Source organism: Amblyomma maculatum, chromosome 4, assembly GCF_055883805.1.
Source record: "Amblyomma maculatum isolate TAMU_Amacu chromosome 4, ASM5588380v1, whole genome shotgun sequence".
NCBI lineage: Eukaryota > Metazoa > Arthropoda > Arachnida > Ixodida > Ixodidae > Amblyomma > Amblyomma maculatum.
In genome coordinates this window covers 29703853-29718706 of record NC_139347.1, presented here as the reverse complement: position 1 = coordinate 29718706, position 14854 = coordinate 29703853, and the positions used below count along the sequence as shown (strand labels likewise).

Sequence of the window (14854 nt, the reverse complement as noted above, 5' to 3'; positions counted from 1 at the left end):
AGCAGTGGTACGGTGGCTTTGGCACCAGACTGAAGACTAAAGGTCCCAGCCATGGCAGCCATATTGACGGAGGCAAAAAAGAACACACCCAAGGGCTGTGCGTTTTTAACGTATGCCAAAGAACCCCAGGTCATATCCATCTGGTGCCCTCGACTACGTCGCTCCTTGTAGTCCATGCGCGTCACTTCTGGACATTAATCTCTACAATTTACTATTTATATTTTTACCTTTGTGGGACAGTGTCCATGGTTCCTTGCCTCGCCCGAGAAAGTAGAAGAGGCCCGTGTAGAGTACCGAGCCATAAACACCCAGTGACGTGTTGAAGGAGGGCCGGATGTTCCGCACAGAGTACAGCTCTTTCCATATCGGGCTGTTGCGTATCTTCTGCTCGTAACTGGTTGGCTCCAAGCCTGGGCACAGGGCATTATTTTTTTTATTATGCATGTGAATGGAACTACTGAATCTGTCTACCAGTGATGCTGCACTGGTTTATTTATAGTAAGGGCACGAGGTAGGTAGAGCTGTGCAGATAATAAACAAGAGGTACAGTCTTTTTCAAAAGTCAAAGGCACAAGATGTTTGCTTCTAAGCTCTGTAACGCGGCTGCTTGCAGCAATACTAGAATATGAATGTAAGCTAAAAGAGAATGAGGGCGAGATTTGTCATCTATGAAATTTTGAATGCTAGAGTTGCTTCACGTGGTTGCTGAGCTTAGAACAAAAATCCTTGGGCCGTATACTTTTGACAAATACTGTACATGAGCGCAAAAAGTTTGATCTGACTCGGAGAAAAGCTACAGAATATGCGATCGTTTTTTTACACTCTGTGGTATTTATGCTAAAACTTGCAGACTTTGCTGTAAAATGTAATTGAGTTACAAATTCCTGCACTACACGCACATAATCAGTGGCTGTGGAAATGTATTGACTGCATAAATGCTTTCCACCCAGCTGCTGATCCACAGCATGGCTAACATACTACAATGTCTGGAAAAAAGAAAAAAAAAAAGGAAATTTCCTTGATGCATTACATGAATGACCTAACAAGCGAATAAAATCCACTTTATAAAATATGCAGTAATAACATACAAGTTTTCTCAGGCAGCATTTCTTGAAGTCCCAGTTCTCTAGTGTTTCCATCAATCAGACAACTCGAGGTCCGGGAGATAACGACACTAACTTGTCATATGGAACCAGAATAAAAACAATGTACACATAAAGAAGAAAGTTCAATAAACCTAAGAAATGTGACGGAGAAGGAGAAAACTAAAGGCTACAGACTACAACGGAAGGAATTAATGTACATGCATGGTGTCTCTACTTGTACCTCATCCTAAACATAAAGCAGAACATAGACACCCCAACTTGACACAATGTGTATTCATAGCATCGACCATTGTGCACGCATGCATCAGTTCTACCACAGCAACTGGCCTCACTGTATCAGTATGGTTGTGCAAAAGGCAAATATTTTACGACTGGCAATACTCGCACTGGGAACAATCTAAGAAGTTGACATTTTCTGCTTACAAAGCGCGACTCAGCTACACCTAAACTAAAGATACAAACGCCTGCTATGGATTGGAAAAGCGACTGTTGAATAGAAATGCAAAGTAAATGTGCTACGGTCATGCAGACATAGACAGCTGAGGAGAGCATGTTGCCGGGCTAGTTGGTGATCCATTAAGTAAAAAATTTAGCGCAAAAAAAGAACACAAAGGACGAAGAAGAACACATAAGATGTTTGACGAGCGCTATGTTCTTTTTTTGCGCTAAATTTTTTACATAGACAGCTGTTCCCGTGTTTCTAGATAAAGTAGCAACTGCAGCATATCTTCAAAACAGCCTTATCATAGGAATAACAATCAACATTAATGAGAAAATGGTAGTAGGGCAAATTTTAATAATCTTAAACAAAATGAGAAGCATTTTGATACTGTGAATCCACAGCACGATCCCAGTGTACTCATCTGAGCTTAGAGGAATACCAAGTTTCTCAAGCTGGCAACGTGGCAGCTAAACTGGCTACCTGGATTGTCCAGAAAGATTTTTTGTATCAAATTTTGAGACCACAGTCTTCAATTATACGGTGCTACTAAAATAAGCCAATTTTGAATTGTTGAGGCTCTACCGTATAAAAGCTTGCCAAGATGAGCAGCTTCGAATAATAAGCTGAGTGCTGCTACGCCATAAAGGCTGTACTCCGATGAAAGACCTGTTAACTATTAGAGCTCACAGGGCAACAATCAAACGCAACAGTTACTGTGGCTAAAGGGGTCTCTGCAACAAGTGTGCCCAAAATCCTCAAACAAAATTCATTCCTGGTGTCAAAGAATTCACGCAGCGAAAACTATCCGCATCGAATTCGTCGAATCCCGTGGCCTCGAAAACAACTCATTTCTACTTCTGAGAAAACTTCTAAATGTTCACCTTTAGTTGGAGAGGCACTCTCCCCAGTCAGCGTCTCAAACACGGCCTCGGCTGCGATCATGGCGCTGCGCATGGCGTTGTGGGTGCCTTTCACCTTCGGCACATTCATGAAACCAGGACTGCAGCCAACCAGGCAGCCTCCAGGAAATGTCAGCTTTGGCAGGCTCTGCAAATGTATTGGCGTGGAGTTTTACAGACGACCCCAGGCATTAGACAAAATGAACTGCAGTGTACAGCAATTTAAATTTGATCTTTCATTCACTATGTCCACAGCTGTGTACACTGGCAACTTTTCTTGCAGGCACGTCACGGTTAGAAATGACTCTTTCTATTCAAACCGAGGTGCTCCTCGCATTATCTACCAAAAGGTCAATTTACAGTGACTTGCCCACCATAAGCGAGAGATATGAATTTTAAGAACATTAATAACCTAGATGGCCAACTTTATCTTCTGTTCAATGCTTTTCATATTACCAGCAGATTTAAATAAAAAATAAACAAATTACACATTGCTCGGAACACAATACTAAAAAAAATTAAACCCTCCAACACAAAGCGTTTTTTGCTATCGTTGACATCTGTGTAGGCCCACGTATGTGTACAAAGTGCTTTGATGGAATGGAATGCGCCCTGCTCAGCAATGCATTGAGATATAGCGATGAAAGCAGAGCTGTATTTAGGCCAACATGCTTTGGCCCTGTGGAAGTTCTGGCCAGCATCTGCTTCTTTTTTCTTATGTTAGGCAAGGCTTTGGCACCGAGCCACACAAAAGTTTTGCCGCCGCACCAAGTTGGGCTCCCACCATCTGCTTCTGCTCAGTTCCACCACACTTCAAGCTGCGCAATAGCTCTGGCATAGCGTTACCGTGTCATCGAACTGCATTGAAGCTCAGCTCCACGTTGGGGCTCTGCAAAATGACACTTGCCCAAAAACCTAATAACCTCTAAACAAAAAAAACAGCTATAGCACTGTTTGAATATGTTTCACCTTACTCTCATGTACAAACTAATATATACATAAGATTTGTGATACAGTGATAAATAATTATGACCAGGTTGCACAGTTTAACCTCTGCGAACTGCAGCTAGTCTACCGTACCCACTAAAGGTGGCAGCATCCACTTATCAACTTTTCTTTATGTGTACAAATTATAACTTGCCCTTTATCAGTGGAGAGCAGAGAAGGAATGCTGTACTATTTCAAAATAACAAAAAGATGCTCTTTGATATACCTTCCACCAAAGTAGTTTTGCTGAGGCCCTAAAGTGAAAGCAGTGTTTCTGTCATTAATTCAAGTCTCAAAATTTCCACTGGCAGCACAAGCTATGTCAGAATAGAAAAACAATGGTTAACATGACCTCAAACCTGCACAGATGATATAAAATAGTGACTTTGCACCCAGTGCAGTGCACGCTTACCTGTCCACTAAACCGCTCTCCTCTGTGTTCAGTGTATCACATAAGTCAGTGCGCTATATCACCATACTTTCCGAGCTTCTCTGTACTGTAACACTGGTGTACTCTGCACTTCAGTGTGGCTAGCCAGATGTTTGATATTGCCACCACTACGTCACATAGTGGTGACAATATTTAATTATTTATTTATCTATCTATCCGCACACCAGTACATATAGGAAGGCATCAATGTCACTGTTGCAAAATTTCTTGTGGACATGTGGAGCACCGTACCTGAAGACCACCTTCATTCAGTGCCCTTGCTCCATATCCAATACGTTTTCCCCCTTCAAGTATGTTGCGCATGAACGGGTGCGTCTTGTAGCGCTGGAACTCTCGGAAAGGGCTGACGTAAGGGTTGTGGTAGTCCAGGCCAACCACAAATCCGACGGCCACCAAGGGGGCGCCGCCCTCATCCAAGTGGTACATGAACGAGCCGCCATATATGTCCTTATGCTGCAATCAAAGAGAACCTCTCGTAATTATATAAGCCTGGCTTGGGTACTCTTGGCAGCAGTACCCGAGACCTAAAGCATATGTGCATCAAAGCCCAACCCGGGGGTTGACCGCCAGACTATTTGTAGGGTTTAAGGCAGTTTTGAATGAGCGATGAGCTGTATACGCTCTGTGCCGGTGCCCATTCCCAGCAAGACGCACAAGGCTCCACGTATAAAAAGCGTCAATTTGCGTGCCAATTGGCTGCAAAAAATTAAAATTCCTGTCTGCGCTGTTCCCTCTTGAGTAAGGCTGTGTAAATATTTGAAATTTAAAATAAGAATCAAATATGTTTTTTATTCGATTTGCATTTGAAGAATTGATTTCACAATTTCCAAATACGCCGAAAATTTTCGAGCTCACCGCAGCTTCCCTGCACTGTGTGCTTCTCTCAAAATGTGATGGGACCGTTTTGTGAAGAATGAAAACGGACCTTCCCTTATGTGAAGTGGGCTTTCCTGATGAAGTGAACAAAGCGACACACTTGACGAAACAGGGAAAGAAACGTTGTTCCCCAGTTTGATCTCAAATGCAGACATCTGTCATGCAGGTGTTCGTCAGAAAAGATTATTGAGATACAAATGGTTTTTGGCAGTTTTCTCAGGCCCATTTAATAATTCGAGCTTTCGGTTGATTCGGGCATTTTTTCTGGTCCCTTGAAGACCGAATTAAGGAGAGCTTACTGTATCCAGCAGCAACATGACAGCTCCATTAGTTTTCATGCAGGCTCTTCCTGTACAAGAAAAGCTACTGTATAAACCATATTACAGTTTGAGTGAGAATATGTGTCGACCCTTTTACCTTGAAGTGAAAATAAAAAATAAAAATAGAACAAGAACAAAACAATTGGAGGAGCGCATATATATTTTCATCGGCTGTGTCCCTGCATCACTGGAGCTACGATCCCACTCAAAACTTTCAGCAAAGTCGCCAGAAGACAACTCTTTGCTGCTCACCACCTCCCAGAGTGCGTTCCATCAAGTGCATTGCTTACGCAGCATTTCTTGAATGGCTGCGTGCGAACAGCTGATCTTGTCCGCAGCACCGCACATCGAACCACCGAACTGTCGCTAAGAGAGCGGCCATGTTGTTGTTCGCTTCGGTGAACATCACTTTTCCTGGGAAGCCACTATAAACTGCCTCCACATGCCATTATTCATTGCTAAAGAGGCATTTTATGCTCTCATAGGCCGAACGAAAGAGTGCGCACAAACATAAACGCGCTTGGGACGAAAAAAAAAAAAGAAAAAGCCGGCAACTGCAGAATGTTGGTACGGTTTTGGCTATCTGTGCTGACTATGCCTCAAATTCTGCTAAAGACCGCTGTATAAGATGAGGGGCGACTTTAGCTTGCATTTTTTTAGAAAAAATCTCGACCTATACTCTTTATACAGTAGTTACCATATACGGAACCCTCTGTAAAATTTATACTCAATTTCTCAGTAATGTATACACTTCTGTATAATTCTAGTTTAATTTTATTTATACCATATGAGTCCTGAAGTAAACAAGACTAACAGCGGTTGCTATACTCTACTTATTTATTTTCTTTCACCGATCGGATGTTCTATATTCAATTCGATACCGAGAGGCATTTTGTTCCCTATATTCATATTCAATTCATACTAAAAAATTTCATTCTTTGCCCACAACACCAATTTTGAGCAATATTACACCAACCAGCCTGCAACAAAACATACATGGATGAGAGTCTGCTGTACAGTGCGACATATACTTTGCACAGGATTTTCAATTACAATGCGAGAATCTGCATTTTCAATACAGCCAACAATTTGAAAAATATCTTAAATCAATATATCCGAGCTTGCTGGTAAATGACACTGCATTTAAGTTATCTTCTTCAGCAAGTTTGGTAAGTTCAAAGCGCCAGCAACACGTCTCTGGTACTAGTAGAGCATGCTGGCTTCAGCTCAGAGGAATGCCAAGCTTCCTGGGCTGGTGACACAAGGTGGGGCTAGCAAAGTGGTGGCAGAGGAATGGTAGTTTGCCAGTCTGAGAACGAACCGACAAAATTTGGCTTGGAGACTGGAGGCACTCAATATGAACAGCAAAGCATCCGCAGTGAATCAGCTGAAGCTTCCACTTCATAGTAAAAATTAATGAACGTTGAATGCCCAGTACGAACTGCAGTACAAGTATTAAATAGACCTTGTTTTAAGGCGAAAGCCTTTAATGGCTCATACTGTCGTCATTTGGTCGCATTATAGCTGTCAATCATCCTGACTTAGCCACGCTGGGCACCGGAGAAAAGTATTTTAGTTCTCCTTGTCTAGCGTCATGCCAAAGTGGCTGCCATGGAGACTGCCACCGCTAGTTAATGGTAGGTAGTTATCGATAATGATAGTTAGTGACAGTAATGATAATGACAGAGATGACTGTGACTATGACGTCATCACCTGGTGATGTCATGACCAGATGTGACGGCATGACGACGTCACATCCGGCCATGTCTAATAACCGGAGCTGACATCATGATGACATCACATCCTGTCATGACGCCACAACTGGTGGCGTCATCACCAGGCGTCATCGCCATCACCAGGCGATTCATGCATATAAGAAGCTGACTCCACCAGGCATCCGGCCCAGGCGTCTGTGTGGCGCCTTTCATTTGGCGCTTCCTTGAATGCCGCACCACACAGCATACAGAAGCAGACGCAGTATAGCAGGCATCAGCGGTGTTTCAAATTGGTTTACAGCAAAAAACGTAGCACCTGTTACTATTCTCCATGAACACCTTATGGTTCGGTCTGAACCATAAGAAAAAAGAGGAAGGTGGTAGTGGAAAAAGAGAAAGAGGTGGGGACGTAGTGGAGGGCTTCGAACCACCGCGCAATAGAGGCTTTCACCTCACTGGACTTTAGTGCCCCCTAGAATTTTTTATGCTTCGACAGCTCGAAGCTGTGTGTCAAGAGCTGAGCTCGTACCACACCTCATGTTTCGCAGCCAATAACTGAGTGTGACAGCCAATTACCATGCCTAATGCATACCAATGAGCTTCAATGAGCTTCATTCAGATGAACGGGGTAGAGGCCAGCTATCAAAATCCCACCTTACCAGAGAGGCATTGGCAGGGGCTTTCAAGAGCCTTTTAATGTCAGGTTGTCCTGCCATCTACTAGTAGTCTATGCCAATGGGTGATTTCACTCCCGTGTAGCATTATGAACCCCCAATGAATGGCGCAAAGCCAATCCAGCACTCACAAGTGGCCAGCCAATGCTGTGCATGACGAGACCCGGCCGGTGCTTGGCGGGGTCCACCTCCCAGAGCTCCTTGAGGCCCAGTCCGTACGTCTGTGGCTGGCACTCCTTGCGCAGGTCGAAGCGCTTGAACAGCTGCTTGGCCAGGTGGCCGTGGCAGCCCTCGGCAAAGATGGTGCACTTGGCATGAAGCTCCATACCTCGCTCAAAGTGCTCCTGCATGAGGTGTGGTAACACACGAGATGCTGTGGACCAATATGCCCCAAGAGGTGCTATTGTAGTAGGTGGGATTCTACTTTGAGGCACTAAAAACAAAATAAGCATGAAACACCTTGCCTGAGGCAGCTTTGTTCCACAGAGAATTTTGAAGGGAAAAAAAAAAAAAAGAACAAGAATAACTACTGCAGAGACAGGCTTAGGGAAAGCCACATATATATATTGAAAAGAAAAAAAAAATTAAACAATGTCAGTGCTATGCTCCGACTGGGACTCCCATAACTATCAAACTGCTACCATGAGATGCTGCTCCGGCATGCTAACTGACTTCCCCTTTTCCTCCCACTTATTGTGAATAAAGTTTTATCAGCCTCAGCCTACAACACCAACTGTTTCGTCAGCTGCAACCCTCCAAGCTGTCTCTGGTGCAGCTTTGATAGCCCTGTGAGACTGCATTTTTGGTTTGCTGCAAGTCTGGTTTTGCCCTGTTAAAATTGCTCTCCGAGCCTTTTGGACAGCCACAATAAATGATTCGAGCCTCGAAGCAACTTGCTGTAGATACTATTTTCCACGGCTCATTGCCCCTTCTATGAGTTCCTCTCGGAAGTTTTTATTTTTTTGCCCAGCCAACATGAATTATGCCCCTCATGCTATCAGGCACAAAAATATGAACAACACCGCAGTACAAAAACCTACATAGTACAGTATTTCGGAATTCTTGAGGGCAAGCTCCAAGACAAAATGTGTGCAGATCTACAAGGCTCTGTATATGGCCAAGCCTATGGTTCCTAATTTCCAAGTGTAAAAATTCTTAATGACCTAAAGCCATTTTAAGCTATTTAAAACGGCTTCAGGTCAGGCTTGCATTAAGGCATCAGGAGGGAAAAGAAAAAAAGAAGAAAATGTACGTCTGAAAGCAGCTGCTGTTTATGTGGCTCACACCCATTGGGGTTCTCCGGCTTCTTTAAAGAGGCCGACCCTTTTTAGACCAAGGCCAAGGCTACAATTCAGGCATTCTTTAATACTTGATCCATGGTGAAATGTAGCATGCATTTCACTTAAAGAGACAACAGTACAACACCCTAGCACAGTATGCAAAACTTTTCGAAAGAATATTCATGCAAACACGAGACTTTTTCTGAGCAGGGCAATGCATACCTTTGGGGAGCCATCCTTGGCTATGCCCACATCATTCGTGGCCACACCTTTAACGCTGCCATCATCATGGTACAGCACCTACACGTGAAGTGCACAAAGCAAGGGCAGAGCTTGATTAAGCATTGCTTCCAACTTGTAAAAGCATGCACACTTGAGTTGCTTTCAAAAAACAAAGCAGAACTCTGTATTACACCAGCATAACCATCCCTTTGAGCATGCATCAAGATACGTCATGCCTTTCACTTAAAGCATGGAATCAAATTTATTTTTAATTTGCTCAATTTGCTTTGCTAAAAATTAAAAAATTATTTTCTTCAGCCCAGTTTTCAATACAGGAAAAAAACAGCAGGCCCAATTTCTCATGCAAACAACCTACAGCAACTTGCAAAAGAAAATGTTCCGGATAAAAATCAAATTATGAAGAGAAGGAAACTACAGACTGTACCTCACTGGCACCATATCCGGGATAAATCTCCACACCCAACTCTTCGGCTTGAGCGCCAAGCCAAGCCACAACGTTTCCAAGCCTTACTATGTAGTTTCCATGGTTGTACATTGGCAGACCTAGGCAGCACCAGAGGGAACAAGTTGCCAATGATTAGGAATGGCATTCTAGCAGCAGCATCCAGTAGCATCACCTAAAGCAGAGTACAGTGAAATCTTGTCCATTTGGCCCTCGCTAATTCAAAAATTCAGATAATTCAAGCTAGAAGCACAGCCCCGGCTGATGCCCATGTAAATCTATGATGCCGAATCCTCATTAAGTTAAGACATGGGCTCGCTCGCACGGATCAATTCAGAGATATTCACGCCAATCATGACCTGCAAAGCCAGCGATCGTACAAACAGACCTGCCTGAACCTCAATTAAATTAAATAGTGGTGCTGACAAGCATAGTTCCAAGTTTGCTTCTTTTTAAAATCATGCCATCTTGCGCTGCCATCGGATGCCCACATCGGCCAGTCGCATAGTTTCAGATGTTGCTTTGCTGGTCGCTAGTACTTTAGTGTTATTATTGCGAAAGCGATACTACTCGCACTTTCAAGCTTTCGGGTGACCCAGCCGCAGTTACGTATCACCCACGTGACGCTGTGATGTCACACCCCACGTGACACACGGGCTGGCAGGAGCTGCCAACTTGGATCTCTCGTTTCACATGGAACGGTTATGTCAGAATCAGCCTGCTAGGACCCTGGCATTCACGTTACTCTATTAGGTCACTAAGGCACGTGCTATGGCTTGGTTAAGACGGGGCTTCATATGTGGGCTGAGGAAGAAGAAAAAAAAGAAGAAGAACGCTCGATCGCTCACAGCTAATGCTTTCGCTCAATATTCGGTTCAGCAGCGTTGAACCCTCTTAATTTTTTTTTTTTTGGGGGGGGGGGGGGGTGACACCACACCTTTCTAATGCCAACATATACTATAGTATTTCTATCTTGTATCCACATGCTTCCCCCACTCTTCAAGTATGCTTAACCATCACATACTGAAGATGCTTTACTGCGTGTAACTGTGACTGCAGTGAAGCATCCTCAAAATGTGATAGGTGATTTGCAAAGCAGCACCACTGCTACTTTGTCGCACTGCGATAAGGGTTGCAGAGGCACCCATGATTTTAGAGCTATCCTTTGACATTTCAGACAGCTTGTGCAGAGCAAAGGCCTCGACAAAACCACAATAAATAGTCACTGTTGCTTATTTTTCATTGATAATTCATAAAAAATACATAATCCAGGCGTTCTTTATATAAAATTACTGCAATGCTAACAGCTTTAGGAAGCTGCTCTGTTCAATGCACGAGATATTTTTCCTGCATTAACCAAGCAGAAAATTGCTGCATAGTAGTGGTAGTTTCAGCCGCCTCAAAGTATCGAATTTCAAGTTTTGCTCACTGCAGTTTGTGCTAAGCAATAAAAGCTTTTTCAACTGGTGAAAAAAAAAAAGCAGGCAAGAAAAGTATTTTAAAGAGAATGGAATTGCACAGACCTTTGAACACTGGAATTTTGATCTGAGACTTCTCAGTGAAGTAATAGAACTCATCATGCTTTACAGGAGTATGCAATGGAGCCTGTAAAGAGAGACAAGCAATGGGGCTGCAGTCCCACTCATTAACAAATAAAACTGAAAAAAAAAAAGCTGCACAGAAACTGCAGTACATATAACAGTTCACATGATGAAAGCACGCCCATCCTACTGATTCATAGCAGTTGAATTTTGCGGCAATCACTGAAGACACTGCATTAGTCAAATTAGATATATTTCTTTCCAATTTCTTGCTCCGCAAGAAACATCTGGGTGGAAGATTTGGCATGATACCATCAATACAAATGAATTGAAAGCATATGGCTCATAATTCGCAATCAAGACTTGCCACGTTACCATCAACCCATCATAACAATGTGTGCTCCCATCTGCAGAGCCACAGTTGTTGACCCAAATCGGTTAGTACAGTTAAAAATATGAAGCAAGTGTTTTAGGCAATAAGCAGGTGTAAAAGACAGAAAAAGTTTACTACTATCCCCCATATTGCTGGTAGTAAGGCAGTGGTGCACTGGTAGAAGGAGGCCTAACAATTTTTCTGTTGCCGTTCTACAAGAAGCTAACCGCACTAATGAGCTTACACTAGACATAGATATTACTTTCAAGTTTCGACCTAGCAGCCCCCTTGCCTTTTCTGCCTTTTGGAAAGCTCTGCTGACAACCCTGTAACGTGCCAAATCTTTTCCATCTTCATTGCTACTGAGGACACAGTTTGGATAAAACTATGAGACTGCAGTTTTAAGCAAGTTAGAAGGAATTCTGGTGTGTAAACAAGCGAATGAAGCCTTACCCCTCTCTCTTTCCAGTCAGGGAAAAGTTCTTGGAGAGGGCCGGGCTCGATGCAGGCTCCGGAAAGGGTGTGGCCGCCTGTGCCACCAAAGAGAATCAAGCAATCAGCAAAGAGGGTTCCGATTTGACCAACGAGCCATGGGCTGTCTACGTCAATTTCAGAAGCCAGTGCACAGGCTAGCTGACATATCGATGTCATGTTTATAGTACTGTCATGTGAAGACAATAGGCATGTGCACAACATTTCGTGTGTGCATAAATGGTGCCGTGTCATTTACCAGACATTTACCAGAAGGCATACCTGTTTTCCTAAGGGGGTGGAAGCAGGCTCGAGCATTTTGGAGCAGCTCAGGGAGCAGTAATAAGCTAATATAGAGCAGCTTTGGAGCAATAAAATGAGAGTTTGGAGCATTCAAATTTTGTTTTGGAGCATGTTTCTAGGGTCAAGTGCTTTTAATGATTGCAAGCTCTTGTTTCTAACATACAAAAATACCCACTTGGATTCCTTTCTATTCAACGTTCAATGCTTTGCTGACTATACCTGCATCTCTGACGAGACAAGACGAACAGCCAAAACATGTACAGATATTTAAAATAACACAACTGACAAGTCAAGCAATTTGGAAAAGACTAGCCGCAAACCAAATGCTTTCTTCTATACGTCATAACTGAACTAAGTCTGGCTATTTTGACATGGTAGATTAAAACATGGAGTCTATCCCTTTGATGTGCTCAAGCATGACCACTAGTGATGTGAACTACAAATCTGGAGTTCACATTAATGACCAGCCCATTTCCGCTCTCCTTGTGCACATCCTTGGTGATCCTATGCTATGCTGAAAAATTCCAGGGCACTCGCCAGTAGTACCTTCAGGAAGGATAGACTGCACTAACGGGTAGTCCTTGCCTCCTCCAGATTCTTTTGCTTTATAACCTTCTGCCAGAAGCTCCTGTTTTCAGCTGAGCAACACTGGCACTTCCTGTATTTAAATACGTTGGCAACAGGCCCTGTACGGCTTTTAACACTCTTCAGAACATGACTAGCGAATGGCGCCTTTGTGGTGTCACCCGCTTACGCTTCAAGTATGCTTTTGTCTAACGTAGGATTGACAAGCTTGGTACTAATAATGAGGCGCAATAGTGAAGTGCCTGCTTGCTTTCACAGATGAACCCTTGAAACAACTCGCGTTGTTCTGTGTTGGCAGACAACTTTCCTAGCAGCTCAAGATACCCGCCATGACTGTTTCGCCCACTTCTCTCAATTCAAATGTCTTGGAGAAGGTGCTATGTAAAGTACACAAAACATTTTTTCCTAATTATTTCCCTCCAAATGCTTGTTGTCACTTTTAAATGTTCTTGCAAATTTGTTATGCTCTATGCTTTTCTAGTTTATGCTCTTTTAACTTTTAAGCTCAGCGCGAGGTGCATTATAACTGCCACCGTTGTGCTGCCTTTGTTCGGACTAAAACGCCCCCTAGAGCGTGTGCATGGTGCTCCCAGCATGTCACTGCCCCCTGTGCTTCTCACGCTTACTTAATCAAACTGCATCGAATCACATTCCTTGCGGGCAATACAATGGTTCACTGTGCAGCAAAAAGCAGCCTTTCGCTAAATTTGATGGCAGAACATTGAGGCAGCCGGTTTGGAGCAGTTTTGAAGCAATATTTTGCTTTAGAGCAGGATGGAGCAGTTTAGAGCAGAATAGAGCGAATGGAGCAGCACTTCCATCCCTGTTTCCTCTACAATCTCAAGAGCACACCTCGACAAACACAAGTGCAATTGAGGGAAGTTTTGGCTGCATGAGATGAGAACTACTTGGCTGCCAGCAGAACGTTTTATGATCTACCCACGCTAAGTAAGATGAGCAAAAGGCAGTAAACAACTGATGCTCACAGCAAGGTAATCTCTAATAATCAGCAGCAGGAGAGGAGGAAAGGCTGCACGATAGATCACTGCTTTGCGGTGCTACCAAAGTTAATTTCTTCACTTATTGCAGGAAAGACTGCTAAGCTTAACCACACATGTGAAACGTCATAACTACAAATGCGTTATTGCAAATAAAATGCATGCAATGAGATGTTGCAAAGATAATGTAGATCAGACATCAGCTCAGTCTGAAGCACAGCAAAACTTTAGACACACATAAAAATGAACTTCACGATAAGTAATGGTAACTCAGCTCAGGAAATTTTCACATCCAGCTAGGATTTGCCTTCCTTGCACCCTAAACTATTTCTGAGAATCCCCTTACATGCATTGCATTTTAAGATTCCATCAGGATCAAGGTGGTCCTCCTATATCGGTTGTTACAGAAAAAAATTTCAAAAATTAGTTCAAAGCATGAAAAAAAATTTTCGGAAACAAGTTCTCAGCCTTAGGCAATGTAATTTACTGTATAAGTTATTCCAATTTATATATAGTTAATTAAAACTCAATAGGTAACATTTTAATTAATCCCATTGGGTACTTGCTGCCAATGAGGAGTTCAAAGTCACAAACAAGAGATGCCATATTAGCTTTCATTGAAGAAAAACTCATTTTCTAGAACGCTCTAGTAAAAGAAAACCCGAGCTTTTCCACGCAAAACTAAAACAGAATTTGGTGCATTAAGTGCACAGGAAGCTCATTAAAAATGGCACACCCATTGATGATATGATGTGCTGCAGTGAGTACTATGCATAATCCAAACTGCATGCTGTATTGTGTTTCATCAAGAAGTTTTGCATCGTCGCTTAGTGCGTCACTGCTAACTGCATAGCAATATTTGGCAGCAACAGAGCAAAAGAAAGTGCGTGATATAGCAGAGTAGAGCAAACAGTTTCCCAAATTCCCATCGTAGTCACTGCAACACATCAGTCGCAGATGTGCCATTTTCACTGAGCTTCCTGTTCTTCTCATTGATACATCGGCAACTTCACCATCAGCTTCATCGTGCCTTCATCTGCAATGTCGTTGTTATCGTGCTACGTCAGAGGCTGGGTATAAAAACCCAGCCCGCAATAAAGCATTTATTCTTGTGTCATACCGGGCTGATGCCAGTGCATCTCAGCCCT

General features: G+C 43.1%; 1 protein-coding gene across 2 annotated transcripts in view; it reads right to left on the bottom strand.

Annotated features, from left to right (window-relative positions):
- Window positions 1-14854, bottom strand: part of Etf-QO (electron transfer flavoprotein-ubiquinone oxidoreductase) — a 34648-nt gene that overhangs the window by 14306 nt on the left and 5488 nt on the right. For both annotated transcript variants that reach the window (XM_084600966.1, XM_084600965.1), the window contains exons 4-11: window positions 11803-11879; window positions 10959-11040; window positions 9418-9536; window positions 8973-9050; window positions 7602-7814; window positions 4117-4338; window positions 2430-2595; window positions 228-410 (exon numbers count right to left, since the gene is read on the bottom strand). In XM_084600966.1, coding sequence (XP_084457092.1) covers window positions 228-410; window positions 2430-2595; window positions 4117-4338; window positions 7602-7814; window positions 8973-9050; window positions 9418-9536; window positions 10959-11040; window positions 11803-11879 — 1140 coding nt within the window. The remainder of the gene's footprint in view (window positions 1-227; window positions 411-2429; window positions 2596-4116; window positions 4339-7601; window positions 7815-8972; window positions 9051-9417; window positions 9537-10958; window positions 11041-11802; window positions 11880-14854) is intronic.